The sequence below is a fragment of the Somniosus microcephalus genome, chromosome 2 (assembly GCF_052327205.1).
Source record: "Somniosus microcephalus isolate GS21.2 chromosome 2, FLI_Smic_1.0, whole genome shotgun sequence".
NCBI classification, from domain to species: Eukaryota; Metazoa; Chordata; class Chondrichthyes; order Squaliformes; family Somniosidae; genus Somniosus; species Somniosus microcephalus.
The window spans coordinates 299,034,006-299,060,588 of NC_140988.1; the positions used below are offsets into that span (position 1 = coordinate 299,034,006).

The window sequence follows — 26,583 nt, forward strand, 5'->3', positions numbered from 1 at the left end:
CACTGTTGCATCAGCTTTATTTTCAAATTTGATATGTCAAATACATCACTTTCAACACAATATTCTTCGTAAAAACACACTGATCATAGTCTGTGGCTTGACAAAATATTAAATTCCTTTAAAAATTAAATGGCATTTGCATTTTGACATTCAAGTGTAGAACTAATTCACAACTGAATTAGTTAAATATTGGAAGAACATTTAAGGGCCCAATTGTCAAATAACGTGCAACACCACGAGGCTATTTACAGAATTATTTTACTGTATATGTTCCTTATGCTTGTGTATTATTTACAGCCACTAGGTCTACATAACCAGAAGGAATTTGTATTTTTGGAGCTCATATCAGGCTTCGTATTAAGAAATGGCATCATATATAAAACCATTTCAACCTCCTAGCTCTTGTTCTGCTATCTTCTTAATTGAAGATTTTTCAAATTTTAGGAAATAGTGTTGCAGTTTCTTAATATACTGGAGGATCTCCCATAGTGCTGCTCATGGTAGGTTCGGGCATATGCTGTTTTTAAAAAGACAGGAACATTAAACAATGCACAAAGCATTATTCTGCTGCTCAATTGGAGCTGTGCCGAATGTGGTGTCTCTTTAAGGCCAGAAGTTGTATAGCTTCCTGAGATTTAAGGTAATCGATCCTGCCCAACTTTTTGTGAGGAAACATTTTTGGAGCCTTGGGAAGGCCGAGCATGGAACCAACATCTATTCGCAGCAGGTGTGACTTCCACTGGGCCTAAGGAGGATGTAATGGGTGGAACTCCTGAGGTAGTCCAGGAACTCTCCCAGACATAGTCTCAAAGGCAGTAGACTTGGGGGTGGGGGAGAGGGCAGGCTCTCTCATATTCCTATAATAAAACAGGAGTAATTAGTAAAGTTGCTGAAGCTTGGTGCATATTTCCAATAAATGCATAAACCCAATGAGTTATAGCTGCATCACTGAATATTTGAAATTTGGGCCCGTGTTCCTCTGCCTAAATGTTCAAAAGCAATAGGATCAAATTCAGTGCTCCTGTCTGTTCACACGGTTTAAAGAGGTACAGAAATGCTATTTAATGTAACAACAAGGAAGAAGTGATCAGATTGTATTACACAGTACAAACCTCTGACTTATGACTACAGTATAAAAGACTGTATTGTGTAAGACAGGTTTCATTATTGATACACTGACATGATTTCTTTCACACGATGTCCCAAAAAGCCAAAGGTATAGCACACCCAGTTTAGATTTAAATCATACAGCTCATATATATATTATTATTATGGCTATTTCACAATCTTACTATATCTGGAGAATTGCTTTATGGTTAACTTCTATGCATGGCACAAAGCTAAAGATCTTTTAAAGTTATTTTAGTTAAACATGCTCATAATTTGAATACTCTCCTATATAAATAGGGATACATGCTCTTCACTTTGTATTTTGTGCCATGTTTTTGTCAAACAATATTCTCCATAAGAATTAGTTCCAGGTTACAATTTTCTTCTCCCCACAAAAGTCTTAAACATCAAAGTACAGTCAAATTCAAAGCTTTAGACCTCATATTTAGTTTGGAAAAAATACAGATATAAGCAAATGTAATCAAGTTCCAATTTGTTCCTCACTTAGCCAATGTACAGTTAGCCATCTTATTACATATATATAAATATATATATATATGTGTGTATGTATATATATATATATATATATATTATATAATATGTATATATAGATATATAAGCAATATAATAGAATTCCCCACTGGTATTAACACAAATGATGAATTGTATCTTTTGCATTTATGAAAGAGAAGCCTAAGTAGATTTATGGAGTATTTCACGTAAAACATTCTGCATTTGCCAGGTTTAAAAAAAGTCAATGTACAAAATCATTATCTAAAATAAAGAAATTCAAGGAATCTTTCCATCAAATGACAGTACATCCTCAAGAAACAGCTATTTCTTCCTGATCTTGGTGGATTGTGCAGGTTTTTTTTACTGCATCTCTACTTCTGTTGTTCCTTTTGATTTGCTTTTCCGGCTTTTATGCTTTTTCCTAATGAAAAGAAGGAATGTTTAATGAGTCGTATACACCGAATAATAGACACTCGGCAGTGACCGTTACATTTCAAATGAGCAGTTCTGATGCTGTCTATGAACTTGAACACTAAGGGGTTGAAATTCCTCTGAGCTCTAATTTTAGCACACTGATTAACATGTTCACATCAAATTCCTGTCTACGTTATTTGAACAAAGTCATTAACCAGTTTATTTCAAATGCATTAAAAACCTCTATAATGGCACATGTAGCGCAAAAAGGAATATCAAATCCGCATATTGATTTGCATCGTTAAACTCGCTTCCATACGTTTAAGGGTGCATTTGCCCTGCAGCTACCAGTTCAGTTTCCAGCCAGACAGAACCCTGTTTATACGATAGCAAAATACTGCGGATGCTGGAAATCCGAAATAACAACAGAAAACGCTGGAAAAACTCAGCAGGCCAGGCAACATCCGTGGAGAGAGAAACAGAGTTAACGTTTCGGGTCGAAACCCTTCGTCAGAACTGAGAAAAAAAGGCAGGAAATGAAAAGATTAAAAGGCAGTTTGGGGGCTGGGAAATAGGGGAGGGGATGAAAGAGGAAACATTAAGAGATATTCAAGGTGAGACAGGTAAAGACACAAAGGATGGCTCTAGATGAAGTGTGAAATGTGCTGGCAGAGTGAAAGACAGCTGCCATGTGGGAGAGAAAAAAAAAGGGAAAGGCACAAACCAAAAGTGTGGATAAAAAATATAATAGGGGCCGAGGTTATGATCTTAAATTGTTGAACTTGATATTGAGTCCGGAAGGCTGTAAAGTGCCTAATCGGAAGATGAGGTGCTGTTCCTTGAGTTTACGCTGAGCTTCCGTGGAACAATGCAAGAGCCGCGGACGGTGAGGTCTGAGTGGGAATGGAATGGTGAATTGAAATGACAGGCGACCGGAAGCTCAGGGTCCCCCTTAGGGACTGAACAGAGGTGTTTGGTCTCCCCAATGTAGAGGAGACCACATCGTGAGCAGCGAATACAGTATACTAGATTGCAAGAAGTGCAAATAAATCACTGTTTCATCTGGAAGGGGTGTTTGGGGCCCTGGACAGTGGGAAGGGGGGAAGTATATGGGCAGGTGTTGCATCTCCTGCGCTTGCACAGGAAGGTGCCGGGCGAAGGGGAAGGGGTGCTGGGGGTGATAGAGGAGTGGACTAGGGTGTCTCGGAGGGAGCAGTCCCTACAGAATGCTGAAAGGGGAGGGGAGGGGAGGGGAAGATGCGTTTGGTGGTGGGATCACGTTAGAGGTGGCGGAAATGACGGAGGATGATCCGTTGAATGTGGAGGCTGGTGGGGTGAAAGGTGAGGACAAGGGGAACCCTATCGTGGTTCAGGGAGGAAGGGGCAGGGGTGAGGGCAGAAGTGCGGGAGATAGAACGGACCCGGTCGAGGGCCGTGTCAACCACGGTAGAGAGGAAGCCTCAGTTGAGGAAAAAGGAAGACATGTCAGAAGCACTGGTGTGGAAGGTGGCATCGTCGGAGCAGATGCGACGGAGATGGAGAAACTGGGAGAATGGAATAGAGTCCTTACAGGAGGTGGGGTGGGAGGAAGTGTAGTCCAGGTAGCTGTGGGAGTCAGTGGGCTTGTAGTGAATGTTGGTCAATAACCTATCCCCAGAGATGGAGACGGAAAAGTCGAGGAAGGGAAGGGAAGAGTCGAAGATGGACCATGTGAAGGTGAGGGAAAGGTGGAAATTGGAGGCAAAGTGAATGAAATTGTCTAGTTCAGGGCGAGAGCAGGAAATGGCACCAATACAGTCAAAGAGGTGAGGGAGAGGACCCGAGTAGGACTGGAACAAAGAGTGTTCCACATATCCCACGAAAAGGCAGGCATAGCTAGGACCCATGCAGGTACCCATAGCAACACCTTTAATTTGGAAGAAATGAGTGGAGTCAAAGGAGAAGTTGTTCAATGTGAGAACAAGTTCAGCCAGGTGGAGGAGGATGGTGGTGGATGGGGACTGGTTGGGCCTCTGTTCTGGTGGATGGGGACTAGTTGGGCCTCTGTTCAAGGAAGAAGCGGAGCGCCCTCAGGCCATCCTGGTGGGGGATGGAGGTGTAGAGGGATTGTATGTCCATGGTGAAAAGGAGGCGGTTGGGGCCAGGAAACTGGAAACTGTTAAAGTGGTGGAGGGTGTCCGAAGAGTCGCGGATGTAGGCGGGAAGAGACTGGACAGGGGGAGAAAAGATAGAGTCGAGATAGGAAGAGATAAGTTCTGTGGGGCAAGAACAGGCTGAAACGATGGGTCTACCAGGGCAGTCCTGTTTGTGGATCTTGGAAAGGAGGTAGAAGCGGGCTGTGTGGGGTTGGGGAACTATGAGGTTGGTGGCTGTAGAGGGAAAATCTCCAGAGGAGATGAGGTCAGTGACAGTCTTGTCAGCCTTGACAGAACCCTGTTTACGTTGCCTCGCTCCTGTCCGACTAACTTTAAGTCTCATGTTTAGGAAAGTGCTCTGTGCCTGCCTGGATATATGCAAGTGAAGAGCTGTCTCCCAAAAGTTATAAATTTAATAAATTTCAAGTTGAAGTTGAATTTCTCCACCTTGGTGTTTTCAGGATCGGTCAAATTTTCATCCCCTGCTGGGCCTCTTGCACTCACTTTACCACCCCCCCCCCCCCCAACCCCCCACCCCTCTCCATTTTACTCCCCCATGTGCAAATAATCTTTTCTCATTCCATGTTTTCTTACACATTTATTATTTAACGAATTAATCTTGCCCAGAGGCAGCTGAGGTAATTAGGCATATTGGAATGCAAGGAATTCCAGCCAACACAGCCCTCCATAATTGCTATTTCTAGAACGGTTAAACAATATGTATTTTTAACTGCTCAAGTATTTACACATAATTGATGTTATTAGGTCTGAATCAGATTGACATACCTCTGAATCACAAATACAGTCACAGAGCCAATGACAGCAATACCAAAAAGACATCCAAACACAATTGCAACAGTATCACCTGGAAAGTGAAATGACACAAGTTTAAGGAGTTATTTCCACCACTGTATCATCAGTGAGGCACAAAAGAAATCACCACACAAATTCCCCTTTTGCTTATTGATAGATGTAAAAATTACTACAGGAAGAAAGAAGGCAAATAAAACAAAATTGAATCAAACTGAGGGAGTTTTTCGGATGAGTCATAAACCCCGCCTGCCCCCTCAGGTGGACATAAAAGGTCCCATTTCGAAGAAGGGCAGGGGCATTTTCCCCAGTATCCTGACCAACATTTATGCCTCAACCAACATTACTAAAAAACAGGTTCCCTGGTCATTATCACATTGCTGCTTGTGAGACCTTAATGTGTGCAATTTAGCCGCCAGTCTGCCACGTTTCCTACATTACTACAGTGACTACACTTCAAAAGTACTTCATTGGCTGTAAAGCACTGAGGTGGTGAAAGGTGCTACATAAATGCAAGTCTTTCTTTAAAGGGAACAGAAGTCTGGTGTTGATTTTCACAGTTACCATTTCTTATTGGGGAGGAATGCCTTAAGAAAGGTCAGCCCTCTTTATGAGATGTAAAAAAGTAATTTAAAAATGAGAAGATAAAATGACCAAATAACATAATCAATTAACTGTGGAGTAAAGCATTTAGCAACTGCCATAACATCACAGTAGAAGGACAAGAGGACATCTCACAGCTGTGCACGTGTGAGTGGCAGGGAATGTGTCAGCATTGGCTGAGCTTCATTGTACTCTGCAGATAGTCCACCTTGTTTTCAAAAAAATTAGTTTCATCATTAAACTTCAAGAGGAAAACAGATATCTCCCAGTGAGGGAAACAAGCTGGGAATATTACTTAAATGAAGGACCAACCATTTTAAGGATGGGCAATAAATGCTGGCCTTGCCAGCGATGCCCACATCCTGTGAATGAAAAAAAAATCCTATGTTACACTAACCAACATATTTATTTTTATCTCTTAATGAATCATGTGGGAAGAACAATTAGGGCAGGCATTCTTCTGTACTGAATAAAACATAGGAACATGAAACAGGAGTAGGCCATTCAGTCTCTCAAGCCTGTTCCACCATTCAATTAGATCATGGCTGATTTTTACCTCAAGCCCATTTATCCACCTTTGCTCCATATCCCTTGATACCCTTACTCAATAAAAATCTATCGATCTCCGTCTTGAAAACTTCAATTGTCCCCACATCCACAGCATTCTGGGCGCAAGGGTTCCAGATTTCTACTACCCTTTGTGTGAAGATGTACTTCCTGATTTCACTCCTGAATGACCTAGCTCTAATTTTAAGTTTATGCCCCCTTGTTCTGGATTCCCCAACAGAGGAAATAGTTTCTTTTTATCTACCCATTCGAATCCTATTATCCTTTTAACACCTCGATTAGATCACCCCTCAATCTTCTATACTCAAATGAATAGACAGCAAGTTTATGCAACCTGTCCTCATAATTTATCCCTTTTAGTCCCAGTATCATTCTGGTGAATCTATTCATTGGATCTTAAGTCCAACACCGTAACTACTCAGCCATCCTGGTCAGAAAGGGAGAAGTAGTTACTGGGGAGTAGTCCAGTTAGTTTTAATAAAAATATATTGTTATTTTGTAATTTTGTTGCAAAAAATCTGTAATATTCTGTATACTTTTTTTGAGTAAAAATAATGTGAGAACAAGGCTACACAGGAACGCAACACCCAAATCACACCCGGTTTTGAATTTTGTATGGAAGTTTGTACGGGATTCTTTGCTCAATTCCAATGATTGATCTGAATTATTTACAACCTTTATTCTTTTACTCATAAATTCTTAGGGAAGTTGTATTCTCATAAGTTTTACCAAGATAACAGCTCTGAACCTCATTGACTGGGAGGGAGGGTGCTACAGTGATTTAAGTTGGGTGGAGGACTTGGAATTTGGGAAGGAATCTGATTCTGGCAAGTCACTGCCCCTTTTTTAACTTAAAAAAATTCCCAGGGAAGTAGGCACTGGCACTTCCTGCACCGGGCTCCTCCTCCCTTCCTCCCCCCACCCCACCTTGCTGAAGAGGAGGTGGGCTGGCGGGATGTTGTCACTCACCCCAGAAATCCTGCCTGTTCTGCTTCTTTTGCTCTGAACAAAATTGTGGATTCCTCTGATCCCATCACCGGAATGATACATTTCAAAACTACTACGAATATTTTTCAGTTTAAGTAACAATACCTTCATCTCTTTGTGGAGTTTCAATTTCTTCTTCTCCAGAGCGTCGCCCATGCCCACTTGGAGCTAAGGAAATAAATATTAATTTCAATAGTAAGTGCACATGTAAATTCTGAGATTAACCAGCTCAGCACCACCGTACCTGGAGCCTTTTGATCAGCATGACTTAGTAACACATTGTGTGGCACTAAGCCCTGAGAGGCCCTGCAGCTACACTTCTGCTCACCACAGTCGGCAGCTGCTGGAGAGCTGCAACCCCTGTAGATCCCGAGACCTTGGGATTGACCTGGTGGTGGGGCAAGAAGAAAGCTATACACTTGCCTAAGAAATCTTCAGCTCGCCCTTGAGACCCCGGCAGATCCTGTGGTCCATGGCGGTCCACAGGGGTCCAAGGAACAAGCCATTGTGCCAAGAATCTTCAGGAGGCCTCGACCTGCCCCGCCTGGCTGAGGTGTCCAAACCTCAGAACTGGAGGAAGAATGAGGTCAGAGGTCAGGACCTCCCTTTCCCACCTCCTCACCTCATTATAATAGCAACTACAGGCACAGACTCAGTTACATCCAGTGGGGAAGCACTGAGACAGCATAATGGGATGGAGATCTGAAACAACTAGTCTTTGCCCCATTTTCCTCTTCCCTGCCCCTGGGGAATGTTGATTTCCTGGGTGCGGGGAAGAGGAAAATTGACCTGATATTTTTTCAATCATGTTACGACATAGGCTTTTAACTCTAATCTGTAGAGACACCTAGTGGCTTTCATTTAGTAAAGATAAATAGACTTAATACAAAAATAACTCCATCAGTTCCAAATTCCAGATGTTATTAACTCACATAAAATAACGAGGGCATTTCTATCATACAATACACAAAATGATAAGTTCTGCCCAATTTGAGTAATCAGTTGTACACCACACCTTAACCAAACAGTATAAAATGGCCAAAACTGTTTCGACTCCTGGATAAAATTTACAAAGAGGGAAGTTGGTCATGCCTGTCATTGCCTGGACTGTGTGTCTTGAATTTCAGCCATACCTTGGTGGTGAGCAGAGGCTAGGCATTCCCCCACAGGAAGGGAATAAAATTAATAAGTACTTGGTTTACAAAAACCTACAACAGCAGAGGTGAAGGTGCATAGTATTTTGTGATTTTTGATCCTTTTTGAAAAAAGGCATATATAGATCAATAAAGTCTATGAAGTTTATAAGAAATAGGAGCAGGAGTCGGCCATTCGGCCCCTTGAGCCTGCTCTGCCATTCAATAAGATCATGGTTGATCTGATCTTGGCCTCAACACCACTTTCCCGCTCTCTCCCCATATCCCTGGACTCCCCTGTAGCTCAAATATCTGTCTATCTCCGCCTTGAATATATTCAATGACTCCGCCTCCACAGCTCTCTGGGTAGAGAATTCCAAAGATTCACGGCCCTCTGAGAGAAGAAGTTCCTCCTCATCTCCGTTTTAAATGGGCAACCCCATATCCTGAAACTGTGCCCCCTAGTTCTAGATTCCCCCACGAGGGGAAACATCCTCCCTGCATCTACCCTGTCAAGCCCCCTCAGAATCTTCTAAGTTTTATTTGATGATACAGCGTTTTAGCATAACTTCACATCGACTCAAAGTATTTGTGTTTTGTATAAGCTCAGTAGTCCCGATTTTACCTTATGGCGGGAATTGAGTAGGGGGCAGGGTTGGGCAGGCAGTAAACCCCCATGATATTGTCGGCTAGAGGCCCAGACCATTTTAACTTCTGGGCCTCATTAATATTTGATTGCCTGTAGAATTGGGCAGCCTGCCCACATGATGTGCGCAATTTCTGGTATGTTTCCTAACTGTAAAGCGGAGATACAACTCTTAAAGTGACTAAATGACTGTGGAAGGCTTATTGGCTGCAGAGATAAGTCAAAGGGTTGCTCCCTGCTTTCTTGATGCCTCTCTAGAGATCCTAATGTAGGAAGTGAGGACCATGAGGTAGGTACTCTTCCCTAACATCTGTAGCAGCATCCCCAAGGCCACTATCAAGCAGGCCTGGACACAGGTAGCTGATAGGGTGTGCAACAACAGCATCACCTCCAGGATCTGGGTTCAATGTAGAAAGAGGTTTAATGACCTTACAAGAGTAGCAATGGTGAGTACATCTCTTCACCTCTCCACCTCTCTCACCAGCAACTCACAACATTCCTCTCACATCTCCCACAACTCTCAACTATCACCTCCCATCCATCACATCCTTTGATATGCAATCATGACGGCACACTAAAACACCTCTCTTGCTCATTCCAAACACACTCGCCTCTTCCTTTCCTCGCTTCACCACATACATTCTCTTCTTACATTACTACCACTTGGACAACCAACAACCACTCTCACTACTCCTTCCTCACTTCACATCACACACACTTCACTTTGCATCCATCACCTTCCCATCCTCATTCCATGATGCTTCTCCTAGATCTTTTAACATACCTACTATGTGCGCAAGCCCCATACATCTCCACCTACCTTCACTAACTCTCACCCACTCTTTCTGCGGGACAAGACTTGCCCATAATGCCAGACAGAGGAACATGATGGGCGGAGGAGCCCCAACATCATTGCCCTCACATAGACAGAGCAAGAAGTCCTGGAGATCAGTGGCTCAGGCAGAGTCATGGGCATCAGGGAAGGAGAGACTGGTGGCATACCCAAGCAGGGTGTTTGCCTATTACTTGTATCCCTTCATTCAACTCAGCACATATGTCACAAGCTTAGCAACTTTAGCCTGCATTCGCAGACTATCTGAACACGCATAGCTTCTCTCTCCCATCCTAACTCTACCCTATGTTCTCTTTCTTCTAGGGCCTTCGCAACACCAAGAGGCTCCTGCAGAATAACAGACCTCGGAGGAGGATAATCCTCCTGAGGTTGCGCCATCAGAAGCGCCATTCCTCCCAAGCACCAGCATTAGCAGTCCGCATGGACTAGATAGTGAACTTGCGGGATCTGCACGTGGAGAAACACCCACTACCAATGGGTCACAGCAGCTAATGGTGGTAAGGACAGCCCAGGAGAGACTTTGCTGAAGGGCTGCATCTGCCAACCTCTACTGAGGTTGACAGAGATGAGGACTTCGAGGGCCCAGCTATGAGAAAAGAACTGCTAGCCTCACACAAACAGCTGTATTGGAAGGTGTGACAAGAAGTTTTGGTATATAGCTGAGAGTGTGGAGGAGTCTGCATTCAGCCTCCATGGTGTCATCTCGCATGACATCACCACTCTGCAGTCTATCCTGGATAGTGTGGTCAGATGCAGGGACGCTGCATCCGACCCCTCACAATAGGAGTCCATGCTAGCTCATTTCGCAGCTTTGGTGGAAGCTCAAACGGCTGCCATGCAGACTCTGGGCTCCACAATGGAGAGATTGGTGGATTGAATGAATCGGCTTTGAAGGGGGCCAGTCATCTTCTGCAATCTTTGCTCCTGCAGATCTGTGGAAGTGGCGAGGCCCAGCCCCAAGGGAGCGGCAGTGGCGCTATGGGAGCAGTACATGCTGACCTCTCTCGGGATGTCAGCATGTCTGCACATTCAACCCCCAACCCCCTTCAACCAATAACCCCCTGCTGAAAAGTGCTTGTATGTGGTTGTCAGGTGAGGGGTGTGGCTGTGGCTGTAAGGGTTTTAATGGACCACTGCAATTCTTTGAATTTACTGTGCATTAACCATTATTCACCGTTCAGCACTCACAGCTGAATTAAATTAGCTGCTGGTATTCAATCACAGCATGTACACAACACCCTAAAAATGTTTAAATAATTTAATCTGCTCATGCTATCTTTGAAAATTGAACACTTTAATGTTTAGTAGGAACATAAATCATACGCATGCGATTGCCAGCTTTAACAATGTTCTAAACAGCTTAAGATGCCAAGGTCAAAATATGAGTACTTACCGCATAGATTCAGACAGCTCTTCCTGCCTTCAAATTGGTTTCCATTACCGTGGCATCCACTGAAGAGAAATGTTTCACAGTCACCTTTGCTCTCATCAAAGTACCACCTCAGGATCATGGCAAGGCAATCCCCTCGTTCTTTTTGCAGTTTGCATGCTGCATCTGCCAAAAAAAAGTGAAATATGTCCATTTTTTGAATTTAAAAATTTCACCTGGTCCTTCCCCCAGTTTTGTTTTGCTATAATCTGAGGATTATTTGAGTCATCAGGTTTATAAACAAGAAAAAGAAACAGAGAATAGTGGATCTTAAAGTATAATCAAAAATGAAAACTTTGGTGGTGGAAGCTGTTGTTAGCATTTTTTTTATATAGCTGTCACTGACGTGTGCAGCAGGGGTGGAGAATCTATATTCATCATGCTATGGTAAAAATGCATGGGAGTGAGTTACAGAATGGTATGTGGTTCCAAGTTTGTTTTAGGTTATATGTACATGAACACCAATGTCACAAAAATTTACATTCAAGGCCAGAACTAATGAGGTACCTATGCATGTGTATAATTAACTCGGACCTCTATTATATTTACATTATTATATTTACATAATAAGGTTGATTTTCTGAACTCATATTCCCAGCATGGAGCACTGCCTACTGGAGCATGTATAGGGAAATTATAGGTGTGCACTTTACAATTTTTTGTCCATTAAAACAGACCCAGGATTACTCTTAGCAGCTGCACGGCACCACAAGCTACCTTTCCAACAAGGGTGCAGGGAACCTCAACAGCTCCTTTTAACTTTACGAGCTCTGCGAATCCTGGGACTGGCATTGCAATTTCTGGCGGCTTTCCGGGAGGCCCACAGGATTTGTGGGTCAGTAAATCAATGGGTGAAACCTTGTGGAACAAGCTTTTAGTTCAGAACTGAACACCTGTACAAAACCGCAAATCCCTCGGCGGATTCCTAGCAAATAAAAAAAAAATTGCCTGTAGAGGATCAGATTTCCTGGAACTCCATTGCAACGTTTGAAGATCACCTCTAATAAGATCTCTTTTATCTTTATGAGAGCATCACCAGAACGTCAGCCCCTAGCAAATCTGGACTCAACTCCTTAAGATTTTATGGAATTATAATTAATTTATTCAAAATTCCATAACCAATTATTTATTAAATAATTATTTGGTGTCGAGTATGCAAGACCCACTAAAAGCTGGCACGATTACTAACATTTAAACACTTTCAAGAGTAACCATTGGGGAAAGATTAGTGTTACAGAGAATGCAGATGCAATCATTTCATGAACTATTAAAAAAATCACCAAACATCGGGTGGCAGGTATTATTTTTGTAGCAGGTACGGCAACTGTTCCATACATGGCCTACAGGTTCAATCCTTTCTTCCCCGTTCCCCTTCACTGCAAGCGGGAGACAGACGCGACCTTCGGCCTCCTGCTGAGCTTAACGCTGGAAAGAGCGCGTTACACCACAAAATCAATGCTACGCTGATGTTAATTAGCAGGCAGCACCAAAATACCGGTGCTGCCTGCGCTCTCTCGGCGGGCGGCTGTTAGCCTTGGCCGGCGCTGTTACCGGCAGGTTTTCAGCGTACTCGAATTTTTAGTCCATAGACCCGTGGAAACGACCTAAATCAAATTCAACCCCAAAGTATCTTGTATATATATATTTTTTTAATTTTAAACAAGCTAAGCTTTGTAAAAAAAATTTCAATCATTTTATGTTCACGCAAAACCCTATTTTAAACACAATGGGGGTAATTTGACTTTGAGATATAGTGTAAAACGGGTGATAGCAAATTGGCAGCCCGTTTTACATTTCTTCCCATTTTTATTTGCATTTGCTTTATGTGCCTCTAATACATAGCCTCAATCCGGTAACTCATTGTTTGGTGTCGTCATCTCTGATATGGGAATACCACAGGTACTTGGGCTAGTTGGGACCAGGACCAGTAAAACAATACTGTTTTACAAAGGTCAGTCATTACATTTTGAATATATATTTCCTATTTTAATTCAGCCCAACAGTCTTGACTTTTGGCACTTATTTTACAAACAATCTATAATTCAGATGTCAGAGTTGAAAAACAACACAAATTATTTACCCTTCTAACCGTGTAATATTTTGATAAGATTGATAAAATACATAGTTACAGTAATTAAACTGTATTCTGACTTAACTATCTTAAGGAAAATTATGTTAATTAAAAAAAAAGACTGTCCAAAATATTCAGAAACTTTTTACTTATAATGTCTTAAAATGTATAAGAATACTTATACTCTTAAAATGTAAACGTTAAAAAATAGCAAATCTAAATAAAATGTTTTACAGTTAGTGTATATGAAGAACTTACCTCCCTCTGGAAATAATGCAGAGTAATTATTAGAGCAGGTTTTCAAACAGTGCGTCTCATTCGAAAATCTATTTTTATTGCCTCCTGCCCCATTGTAGACAAATGGTTGGCAGTGGTCGGGATCTGACTCATAGAACCATTGAATGTTCACTAATTTAGGATCAGTCTTCTCTCCTGCCTGCATTGATTCCATACAGACTTCATCTGTGGTCAGAGAAAATAGAATATTTTGTTAGGAACTAAACAGCTACAGTTAGTCACTTCTTGGTTACAAATGAACACTAATTGAAAGAGAGAATTTGCACTTATATTGTGCCTTATCATGCCTCAAACAAAGGTCTGCATCCCATCTCTCTCTAGTTTCTCCCACAGGCACCCCATTCCCCTTCCAAACTTCTGCTCCCTCAACCCATTCCCTCTATACTGCTGACCACCCAATTTGATGCTTGCTAGCTGACATTGTGAATGGTTCCCTCTGCAGGCTCTGCCTCTCCCCCCTTTCAAAACCACAGTCATCACACTCTCCTCCAAAAAAAATCCTCAACTCATCTGCCCTCACTAGCTACTGCCCCATCTCCAACCTCGCTTTCCTGTCCAATGTCCTTAAACACATTGTTGCCCCTCAGATCAGACCTATCTCTCCAGGAACTCTCCATTTAAAGCTCTCCAATCAGGTTTCCACCCCTCCTGCAGCATCGAAACAACTCAACCCAAAGTCACCAATGCCATTCTCTGGTGCATTATCCAGTCGCTTCCTCCTTGACCACTCCGCAGCCTTTGACATGGTTGATCATACCATCCTCTGCAAATGCCTCTCCTCTCTTGTCCAGTTCACTCTTACCTAGCCAATTATAGCCAAAGGCGAAGCATCTCTAGCAATGGCTTCTCTTCCTACTTTCGTATTGTCAGTACAAAAATCCCCCAAGGATCTATTCTTGGCCCCTTGTTCTACCTCATTTACATTGGCAACATCATCCGCAGACATGGGGCTGGATTTTCATTGAGGAGTCGGGTAGGAGGCGGGACTACAACCTTCGGGGTTGTAGCCATCGAGTTCTAGCCAACCCATGCGATTTTGACTTGATTGACCTTGTTGAGCCCCCCAGCGGGCTCAGCAGGCCAATTAAGGGCCACCCGGCAACAGGTGATATCACAGATTGACATTTCATCTGTCAAGACCTTTTGACAGATGAAATATCAGCATTTCACAGCTGTTTGAAGCCGTCAAACACTGACAAGCTGTACTCCAGGTTAATTCCTTCCTCTCAGGCTGCTTTAGAGATCTCCCCGGAACAGAAAGCTGAATGTTGGAACTTTTGACAGCTCGCAGCCATTCTGCTTTCTGTGCCGGTGAGATGAGGGACTCCCGAGACCTGAAGGAAGGAAGGCTGTAAAGGTAAGTAAAGGTATGTAAAACTTATTTAAACACTTTACACACACCAAACACACTTACCTTTGCACTCATGCACCCATCACTCACCTGAACACCGGACATCTCGACCCCTCCAAGCCCTTCATCCCGACGGTCTGCCTCCTCTAACTTGGCGTGGTTTGGAGCCGTAGGGAATCCCACACTTCAACATTAAAAATAGGGATTAGGCTAAAAACTGCCTGTTAACTACCTGTTAACAGACAGTTAATTGGCACTAATCCCCTTCCCGCCTCGGGGAGGCGGGTCCCAGTGCGTGTCGGGAACCCACCTCCTTTGAAACTGGCATGGAGGCGGGTTGGGTGCGGGATGGGTTCGTGCCCCCCAATTTCGGGATTTTAACCCCCCACACGCCTCCAATCCCGCCTCCATGGCCCAATGAAAATCCTGCCCATGGAGTCCGCTTCCACCTATAGGTTAATGATTCCTAGCTCTATCTTTTCACCAGTTAGCCTTCACTGCCTCTATGCTGTAAGACTACTTGTCTGACATCCAGTTTTGGATGAACTGTAATTTCCTTCAGCTAAACATTGGGATGACTGAAGCCAGCATCTTCCACAAATTCTTGCCACCTACTCCATCACCCTCTCTGGTCACTGTTTCATGCTGAACCAGACTGTTTGTAACAGCAGTGTCTTGTACAAGACCAATCTAAGTTTCTGACCCCATGTCATCTCCATCACAAAATCCACCTAAAAACATTGCCCGTCTCCACTGCTACTTCATGTCATCGTCTGCTGAAAATCTCACAGATGCCTTTGCGATCTCCAGACTCAACTATTCCAAAGATCTCCTGACTGGTCTCCCAACCCTTCATGCTCCATAAACTTCAGCTCATCCAAAACTCTGCTGCCCGTATCCTATCCTATCCAGCTCACCCATCACTGCTGTCCTGTCTGACCTATGTTAAATTCCCAGTCCCCCATGTCTCAAATTTAAAATTCTTATCCTTGTATTTAAATCCATCAACGGTCTTGACGCTCCCTATCTCTGTAACCTCCTCCAGCCCTACAACTCTCCGCCACCCAAACTTTCCATTCCTCTGACTCTTGGTTCTTGTGCATCCTTCCCCTTTCCCCCACCATTGGTGGCACTGCTTTAAGACACCTCCCACACTCTGTAATTCTCCCCAAAACCCCGCCTCATTTTTCCTTCTTTGACTGTTTTCCCTTAAGTCTCCATGAAGCATGCTTTTCTACATTAAAGACCTATATAAATGCATGTTTTGTTTTTGAAAACTTAAGGAAGAAACTTTTACTGAACTAAGGGAGCTATAAATGAAAAAAAAATAGAATTCCCAATGTACTTTGTTGCTGATTTGTAGTATTGGGTATTCATCCAATGTCCTGCTTATTACTTGTCCTCCAGAAGACCTGGTATCTGTGAACTGGGAAACTCTTCATGACCGTATCTGATTAGTTTTTTTGTAATACAAATGTGGGGCTGGATTCTTTCCCATGGTCCCACCTGAATAGGCCAGTGGGAGGGGATGGGGCTCGGGTTTCTGACCCATTTCCTTCCTGGGACTGTTGGTGTGAGATCGTGGTAGATCCAGAGTCCCAGCAGTAAAGGCCCCATCTTCTGATGAAGGAAGAGGGCCTTCACGATTGGACTCAATTTCCACCCCTTCCATCATTGATGCATTGTGGCTGCTGTATGTACAATCTAAAGGATGCACTGCACCAACTCACCAAGGTTACCTTTCTGCCCTGCGATCTCTACCACTGAGAAAGACAGAGAAGGATATCTCCAACTTTTCCTCCAAATCAAATACCACCTGCCATATATCAGAATTGCATCACTGGGTCAATATGCTTGAATTTCTTCTCTAACACCATTGTGGGAATGCCATCAGAACAAGGACTGCATCATTCATGGAGAAGGTCCACCACCACCCCACAGTGTTAGCTGTGGCTCAGTGGTAGCACTCTCACCTCAGAGTCAGACGGCTGAGGGTTCAAATCCCACTCCAGAGACTTGAGCGCAAAATCTAGGCTAACACTTCAATGCAGTACTGAGGGAGTGCTGCACTGTCAGGGGTGCTGTCGTTCAGATGAGATGTTAAACCCAGTCTGTCCTCTCAGGTGGACATAACAAATCCCATGGCACTAAGTGAAGAAGAGTGGGCAGTGTCCCGGCTGTGTGGGATCTTGCTGTGTACAAATTAACTGACGCGTTTCCTACATTACAACAGTGACTACACTTCAAAACTACTTCATTAGCTGTAATGCGCTTTGGGACGTCCTGAGGTTGTGAAAGGCGCTATATAAATGCAATCTTTTTATTTTTCCCATGGCAAATTTGGATGGACAGTAACTATGACCATGCTAGCTTCTTTCAAATCCCAAGAATGAAGAAAATAAATTCTCTTTTTCATCTGATTGTGAATTTCCACCCTCGATAGAGAAAGAAATTATGCTGAATTGATTTGTTCTAATTCCAGTCTCTTTTTGCCAAGCAACCTCATTTATGTGTATTTATTAGATAGAGTTTCACATGACAGAACCACATGTTGGGAATTAGGGCTCAGAGTCATTTGCGTAGTTCATAAAATACACTCATAATTATACAATCACTCAGTGTATGCATTGGTGCTATGTTTGAACTCTAACATGAATGCAGTAGACACAAATATTTAATTATTGTTTTTGTTCCTTTAGTTTGGCTTTTGGGGGCAGAAAGCTTTGTAGCGAAGTATTTCATCAAGGCCAGAACTTCCCTTTTGTCATCTAGTTGTGGGTCTACCACTTCTTTCCCCCTCCTCTTTTGAAGGTTCAGAAACTCATGCTGGAGTATGGTTCCACAGGTGCCAAGTACCCTGTATCTTGCAAAGTAGCTTCTCTTCATGTGTGAACATACACAGAACAGACTACAAGGAGTTCACCAGTCACTTTGCAAGTAACATGTGCTTTGTAAATGCAACCTGAAATGTACTACCTACTGAACCATGAGGAAGGGGATGGGGTAATAGAATTACATAGAATTGCATGGAATATACAGCACAGAAACAGGCCATTCGGCCCAACCAGTGCATACCGGCATTTATGCTCCACTCGAGCCTCCTCCAATCCATCTAACTTTAACAGCATAACCCTCTATTTCATTCTCTTTCATATGCTTATCTGGCCTCTCCTTAAATGCATCTATACTATTCGCCTCAATCACTCCTTGTGGTAGCGAGTTCCACATTCTCACCACACTCTTTCTTGCTGACTATCTTATATTGATGGCCTCTAGTTTTGCTCTTCCCCACAAGTGGAAACACTCTCTCTGTATCCACTCTATCAAAACCTTTCATAATTTTAAAGACCTCTATTAGGTCACCCCTCACCTTCTCTTTTCAAGAGAGAATTGACCCAGCCTGTTCATCCTTTACTGACAGGTATAACCTCGCATTTCGGGTATCATCCTTGTAAATCTGTTTTGCATTCTTTCCAGTGCCTCTATATCCTTTTTATAATATGGCGACCAGAACTGTACACAATACTCCAAGTGTGGTCTAATCAAGGTTCGATACAAGTTTAGCAATTACTTTTCAATTTTGCTTGGTTTGCTTTTTTAAAATGGTCTTATTAACGTACGTTGTTACTTTTAGTGATTTGTGAATTTGTACTCCCAGATCCCTTTGCCCCTCTACCCCAGTTTGATTCTTATTTTCCAAGTAATATGTGACCTCCCTATTTTTCTTACCAGAATGTAATACCTCACATTTATCTGTGTTCATAGAATTATAGAATCTTAGAATCATAGAAATTTACAGCACAGAAAGAGGCCATTCCACCCATTGTCTCTGTGCCGGCCGAAAAAGAGTTATCCAGTCTAATCCCACTTTCCAGCTTGTGGTCCGTACCCTTGTAGGTTACGGCACTTCAAGTGCCTATCCAAGTACTTTTTAAATGTGATGAGAGTTTCTGCCTCTACCACCCTTTCAGGCAGTGAGTTCCAGACCCCCATCACCCTCTGGGTGAAAAAGTTCTCCTCAACTCCCCTTTAATCCTTCTACCAATTACTTTAAATGTATGCCCCCTGTTTATTGACCTCTCTGCTAAGGAAAAAAAGTCCTTCCTATCCACTCTATCTAGGCCCCTCATAATTTTATGCACATCAATTAAGTCTCCCCTCAGCCTCCTCTGTTCCAAAGAAAACAATCCCAGCCTAGCCAATCTTTCCTCACAGCTAAAATTCTCTAGTCCTGGCAACATCCTCATAAATCTCCTTTGTACCCTCTCTAGTGCAATCACATCCTTCCTGTAATGTGGTGACCAGCACTATACACAGTACTCTAGCTGTGGCCTAACTAGTGTTTTATATATTTCAAGCATAACCCCCCCAGCTATTATATTCTATGCCTTGGCTAATAAAGGCAAGCATTCTGTATGCCTTCTTAACCAACTTATCTACCTGTCCTGCTACCTTCAGGGCTCTGTGGACATGCACTCCAAGGTCCCTCTGTCCCTCTACACTTTTCAGTGTCCTACCATTTATTGTGTATTCCCTTGCCTGGTTGGCCCTCTCCAAATGCATTATCTCACACTTCTCTGAATTGAATTCCATTTGCCACTTTTCTGCCCACCTGACCAGTCCATTGATATCTTCCTGCAGTCTACAGTTTTCTTTCTCACTATCAACCACACGGCCAATTTTTGTATCATCTGCAAAGTTCTTAATCATGCCCCCTACATTCAAGTCTAAATCATTGATGGATACCACAAAAAGCAAGAGACCTAGTAATGAGCCCTGCGGAACCCCACTGGAAATTGTCTTCCATTCATAAAAACACCCGTCCACCATTACCCTTTGCTTCCTGCCACTGAGACAATTTTGGATCCAACTTACCATTTTCCCTTGTATCCCATGGGCTTTTACTTTTCTGACCAGTCTGCTATGTGGGACCTTGTCAAAAGCCTTGCTACAATCCATGTAAACTATATTAAATGCCCTACCCTCATCGACCCTACCTTGTTACCTCCTCAAAAAATTCAATCAAGTTAGTCAGACACAACTTTCCCATGCTGACTGTCCTTGATTAATCCATGCCTTTCTAAATGACAATTAATAGTGTCCCTTGGAATTTTTTCCAACAATTTGCCCACCACCGAGGTTAGGCTGACTAGCCTGTAATTACTCGGTCTATCCCTTTCTCTCTTTTTAAACAATGGAACAACATTAGCAGGCCTCCAGTCCTCCGACACCACACCTATAGCCAGAGAGGATTGGAAAATGATGGTCAGAACCTCTGCTATTTCCTCTCTTGCTTCTCTTAACAGCCTGGGATACATTTCACCTGGGCCTGGTAATTTTATCTACTTTCAAAGGTGCTAAACCCCTTAATATTTCCTCTCTCACTATGTTTATCTCATCTAATATTTCACATTCCTCCTCCTTAACTACAATGTCGGCATCTTTTGTGAAGTTGAACGCAAAGTATTCAATAAGTACCATAACCACGTCTTGCGCCTCAACACACAGGTTACCTTTTCTTGGCCACTAATAGGCCCGACTCTCCTTTGTTATCCTCTTGCTCTTTATGTATTTATAAAACATCTTTGGGTATTCCTTGATTTTACTTACCAATATTTTTTCGTGCCCTCTCTTTGCTTTCCTAATTTCCTTTTTAATTTTACCCCTGCACTTTCTATACTCCTCTAGGCTTTCTGCAGTATTAGGCTCTCGGTATCTGACATAAGCTTCCCTTTTTTGCCTTATCCTACCCTGCATACCCTTTGACATCCAGGGGGCTCTAGATTTGTGGGAACATATTTGCTCTGAACTCTCATTATTTATTCCTTGAGTGCCTTCCACTACTTTGACACTGATTTACTTTCAAGTTTCTGTCTCCAGTCCACATTTGCTAAATCACTTTTCAGCTTAGTATAATCGGCCTTTCCCCAATTGAGAACTTTAACTCCTGGTCTATCTTTGTCCTTTTCCATAACTACGCTAAATCTAACTGAATTATGATCACGACCTCCAAAATGCTCTCCCACTGATACCCCTTCCAACTGCCCAGCTTCAATCCATAAAACTAACTCTAGAACCGCCCCCTCTCTTGTTGGGCTTGCTACGTACTGGCTAAAAAAGTTCTCCTGAATGCATTTTAAGAATTCTGCACCCTCTACACCTTTTACACTGATTCTATCCCAGTTAATATTAGGGTAGTTGAAATCCCCTATTATTACTGCCTAATCCCTTATGTTGAAATTCATTTGACAATTATATTATGCACATTCTGCAAGTTTATTTGTGGTCGGAGGTGTACCAGAAGAGTACGCCTCCAACCAGAAAAAAAAAATCCGGGTGTAAGGGTTTCGTGGGCATTCACTGGGCAGTAGTTGGGCAAATAGCCCAACTCTGCGCTAGCGGAAGTGTTTTGGGGGCGCATGCGAACTATCTGTCAAGGAGAAACTTGACAGCTCGCAAGTTCTAGGTTTTCGCACATGCCTGCGACGCTGTGCATGCACCATCATTGGCCCCGTAAAGTCCAGGCCACTGTCTTCTTGTAATTTGTTGCAGTCCTCCTCAGTATGGACTACCGCCCCCCCCCCCAGTCAAGATCTATCCCAAGGACTCTTACAGCGATCAAATAAATTAGATTACGTCTCATCAGTCTGAGTTATTTTCAAAACCAGGTCCTTGAAATGATAGTCCAAACTTGCTGTACCCTCACTCCCTCCACACAGTTTCTATGCTCTGGCCAACAATTTTGCAAGGGTGTTGGTCCTCTTTACCTAACACAAGACAAAAAGCAGTCTTTCTCACACAAAGCTTGGATTATCCCTTTTACCCCTTGGAACAAGTGCACCACCAAAGGTTTGTTTTACCCACCTAAAACCTTTAATATCATTAATATTTTATCAAAGAATTTTCCAAAGTGATTAGAGAGATGAAATTCCTCCTGTCGATTCTGTTGTGTAGGTGTGTCAACTTTTTTTTGTAAAAATGTAGACAAGATAAATTTCAGCCCTCAAATAATTCAAAGCTAACAAAGCAGTGATTTTTAAAAATATTAGATCCAATTTAATCATATCCAGAAAGTTATTTTAGAAATGATTAAAAAGAAATAGTGAAGTACTTTTTCAAAAGAAGTGAGCCAATCAGAGAAAGGATTTGTTTCCCCATTTTTTTGCTCCACTGAAAATAATGGAATGCTGGTGCACATGCAACATTCATCCTCTCTGTGGCAGCATTTAGCTTTCCTTTCCTGCTAACACTCCTGATTTTACATGGAGCTGGTGTTTTTTTTAGATTCTTAATTTTATAATAGGTTTGAGAAAAAAGTAGGAATAGAAACAACAGACCACAAATGTTTCATTTCTTTTTTAGCAGTTAGTAAACATTTAGACTAACATTGACTTTAAAACCACCTGTAACAATATAAATACTTATTACTGCACTTCAACCATTCCAAGAAGATTTTTTTGTTATGAGAGTAAGGCTCTTTCTTTCCCCTCTTATTTGATATGTACAATGTGCATGCTGGCCAAGAGGATGAGCAGGCGACCTACCCCAAAATTTCTTCTAATGCTACTATGAGACTGGGTGAAAGACATACACAGGAACAGACTGGTTTGACTCAACCACAATATTCTCGCCCTTCCTCTCTGATAAGGTGACTGGATGATAGCAAAATACTGCGGATGCTGGAAATCCAAAATAACAACAGGAAATGCTGGAAATACTCAGCAGGCCAGGCAGCATCGGTGGAGAGAGAAACAGAGTTAACGTTTCAGGTCGATGACCTTTCACAGATTCACAGAATTCACAGATTCACAGAAACCCCACAGTGCAGATAGAGGCCATTTCGGCCCATCGAGCCTGCACCGACACATATCCCATCCGATCCCCGTAACCCCTACACCAACACATATCCCACCCTATCCCCGTAACCCCACGTATTTAATCCCCCTAACACTAAGGGTCAATTTATCATAGCCAATCATCCTAACCCGCACATCTTTGGACTGTGGGAGGAAACCGGAGCACCCGGAGGAAACCCACGCAAACACGGGGAGAATGTGCAAACTCCACACAGACAGTCACCCGAGGCCGGATTCGAACCCGGGTCCCTGGCGCTGTGAGGCAACAGTGCTAACCACTATGCCACCATGTTTCGTCAGAACTGGAAAAAAAAAGCAGGAAATGGAAAGCAAGTTTGGGGGCTGGGAAAAGGGGGAGGGGATGAAAGAACAAAAGGGAAGGTCAGTGATAGGATAGAAAGCAGGAGAGATTAAGAGACATTGAGAGACATTAAGAGATATTCAAGGCAAGGGGAAGTGGAAATGGGGCAGGTTAAGGAATAAAGGATGGCTCTAGTTGGGGTGTGAATTGCGCTGGTAGAATGAAGGACAGCTGAAGGGAGGGAAGAAAAAACAAAAAGTGTGGCTGCTTTGTTCCATCCCCACCAACCCCCCCCCCCCCAACCCCCAGTCTACTGCCCGGCAACAAAACAATTTTGAAGAGTGAATAATGAAAGACTATCAAAAGACTATGATTAGGAAACCAACAGCGAGGATTGACCAATTTAAAATTCTGACTAAGAGAGTGAGGAAAAAGGTTAGGAGAAAATTATTTATACAGAGAGCTGTCGGAGCATGGAATGCTTTGCCACAGGAAACTGTTGAGACAGAAGCCATTGTTTCTTTTAAGAAAAAGTTGAATAAGTACGATAGCAAAATAATGTATAAGTATTTGGCGCAGAGGAGGATACACAGCTATAGGGGATTGGAGGGCATTGCCACGGGATTAGTTTTTGATTGCTCTTGCAAAGAGATGACACAGACAAGATTAGCTGAATAGCCTCCTACTGTGCTGTAAACTTCTATGGTGGAGAAAGACAGCGATGAACTGCACCTTACCATTCTGTATAATTTCATTACATTGTGCCTCTGTGTTTAACTGAGGCCAAAAAAATTTAAAATGAAAGCTGATTGTTCGCATTTAAAAAAAATATAGAGTTGTGTTTCTTATTTTAATTAAAATATTTAATTTAAAAGCTCCAAATGTCTGAGGGTTACATGTTGGGCAGAGCCCCAACATGTAGTGTCATGGAGTGATGAGAATTTTAAAATCAAAGTGTTGCCAGACCGGGAGCCAATGTCGGTCAGCGAGCACTGGGGTGATGGCTGAACGGGATTTGGAACGAATTAGAATACAGGCAGCAGAGTTTTGGATGAGCTGAAGTTTATGGAGGGTGGAAGATGGGAGGCCGGCCAGCAGAACATTGGAATAGTCGAGTCTAGAGACAACAAAGGCATGGATGAAGGTTTCAGCAGCAAATGAGCTGAGGCAGGGGCGGAGTTGGGCAGTATTACGGAGGTGGAAGCAGGCGGTCTTGGTGATGGAGCGGATATTTGGTCCGATAGTGACAGTTTAAAATGGATGATCCTTCATTATCGACTACCCTCCCAGAAGAATTAATCTTTATCAAAACCCTTCATAATTTATCATAACTTACTTAATCTCTTATTAAGTGAAGGTTAAGCCAATCTTTCACTTCTTAGATCCATAGAAGTAGCAAAGTACAGAATTTTCATTTTATTTCATGAATCAAATCTGATTCTTGCCTTTATTCTAGGGTTGGATAACTCTGTTTAAACACCAGGCAGCATTTTATCAGGAATAGTACTTTGTCTAGATGTCTGGGAATTGGTTAACTGGCTAAGAGAAGATTAATTACCATTTATTGTATTGTTATTTTCTACACATAGTTGCAAGTTTAATTGTAATTTATTTAGTGATTTAACATATACTTCGGCTTTATTTTTAAGTGCCATCTAAAAAGAAAAAAAAGAGCTTGCATTTATATAGCACCTTTCACAACCTCAGGATGTCGCAAAGCGCGTTACAACCAATAAAGTACTTTTGAAGTGTAGTCATTGTTGTAATGTAGGAAACATGGCAGCCAATTTGTGCACAGCAAGCCCCCACAAACAGCAATGAGATAATGACCAGATAATCTGTTTTATTAAGTGTTGATTCTACCTATCAAATTACTAACAAGAATATATCTTTTGTTATATAAGAAAAACACAATAACACAAATATTGCTCACACAGCCCTTAGGCACTCCTCAAATGAACAAGCTCCACTGCTACAGCTGCCTTCTTACAGATGGCTAGCATGCGTCCGCCATTACAGATTTGTGTAATGTTCTTCAAGTACGCACATTGCCTGCATAGCAACATTCACTGCAGCCCAACAGTAATTCATAGTGTGCAGCACATTGAGATATTATAAGGCTTTACATAAATACAAGTATTATTATTTTATTATTAAGTTGTGAATAATTTGATTTGAATTATAATTGTATGGCCTGGCAAATCATTGAATAAAGAGGTAAGTATCATGGCTGAAGTGGTAACTTACATAAACTGTAAATTTTTAAATTGAAAAATGAGTTTATCTTTAAAAAGTTACATTATTGCTCTAATGAAACCATATATATAAAAAATATAAAATAACACATTTACTTACTTTTAACTTCAGCCATAACACTCAAATTAAAAGCGGCAATGCAGATTCCCAAATATAAAGCTATTCTCCTCATCTTTGCGCTTTGGAATCTCAGCTGGAATACAAATTGGCAAGAACTTGAGCAGAGGCTGTGCGCTCAATGGTGTAACTTATCCACGAATACTTGTACACAATTTGCTAACTGCCTTTAACCTATCGACTTTATAACATATTTTATGATTTAATGACAGTTTCAACAAAACCAACCCTTTGGACTCTCTAGCAATAAAATTGATGTATGACGAGCATACAGATGGTAACCAAGCAACTATTGATCTGAGCGGTTTGGAGTCACTCGCAAGTTAAACTTTTACCCCTGTTATATACTACACCTTTGTAACCTAGGTGCAGCACCAACATCCGCTGAAATGCAGACTCGAAAGTGTTGTGTAACAGCCCCAATGTGAGTCTGAATTTCTGGTGCTGGTAGAAAAAAGACCACCGCAAACCATTAGTTTTGTCATCGTCCTGTCTGCACTAAAACACGTAAGCCGGTTTCGGTGCACTGTTTTAGTGCACCATTAGTCATTACATGACTAACACAAATAAAGTTAGTTATCCAAAATACAATTGTATTTCTCATAATTATTTTATTAGTTTCACATGATCATACCATATTTGTGGATAAGGAAGGCCTTCCAGACCATCTTAATTTATCCATCCTGAACAACGTAATACTCCAACCCATTGCTACATCTAGTTCTTCCTTAAATGTTTTTGCCTCACTACTTTGCCCAAAATTGGATTGCAAGTGTTATTCACTCTCTGCATGCAGATGAACCTCCTGATATCAGTCCTAAAGTCACCTCTTATTAGTTTGAACCTGTGTCCCTTTGTCCTAATTTAAAATAGTATTCCAGATTAACCTTTTCCATTTCCTTAACTATCTCATATACCTCTAGCAGGTCATTTCACAGACACCTTTTTTTCAGGCTGAGCTTTCCTTATAACTCAGAGCCTAACATTAGGGATCAGACTTATGGCTTTTCTCCACACTGCCTCAGAACTTGAATGTCTCTCCCTTGTTTCTCAGGGACCACAACTGGACACAGTACTCAAGGTGCAGTCTGAGCAAAACATTGTACAGTTTCTGCGTGTTCAAGACTTCAATCC

The 26,583-nt window shown here is 42.2% G+C and overlaps 1 protein-coding gene across 1 annotated transcript; it reads right to left on the reverse strand.

The window, feature by feature from the left end:
* On the reverse strand, nucleotides 1-25,614 carry tfpil (tissue factor pathway inhibitor-like). Its single transcript, XM_085973493.1, has 6 exons — nucleotides 25,432-25,614; nucleotides 13,530-13,733; nucleotides 11,165-11,326; nucleotides 7,245-7,307; nucleotides 4,959-5,037; nucleotides 1-2,044 (listed from the first exon to the last, which is right to left on the reverse strand). The coding sequence occupies exons 1-6, from the start codon at nucleotides 25,502-25,504 to the stop codon at nucleotides 1,984-1,986; spliced, it is 642 nt and encodes a 213-aa protein (XP_085829619.1). The 5' UTR covers nucleotides 25,505-25,614; the 3' UTR covers nucleotides 1-1,983.
* Nucleotides 25,615-26,583: the final 969 nt, after the last annotated feature.

Coding starts and splice junctions, on each gene's coding strand:
- tfpil (XM_085973493.1), bottom strand. CDS start 25,504: ATGAGGAGAATAGCTTTATATTTGGGAATCTGCATTGCCGCTTTTAAT. Junction 11,327..13,529: donor TGCATTATTTCCAGAGGGAG/GTAAGTTCTTCA, acceptor TTTTTTTGGCAG/ATGCAGCATGCAAACTGCAA. Junction 5,038..7,244: donor AACTCCACAAAGAGATGAAG/GTATTGTTACTT, acceptor TTCACTTTCCAG/GTGATACTGTTGCAATTGTG.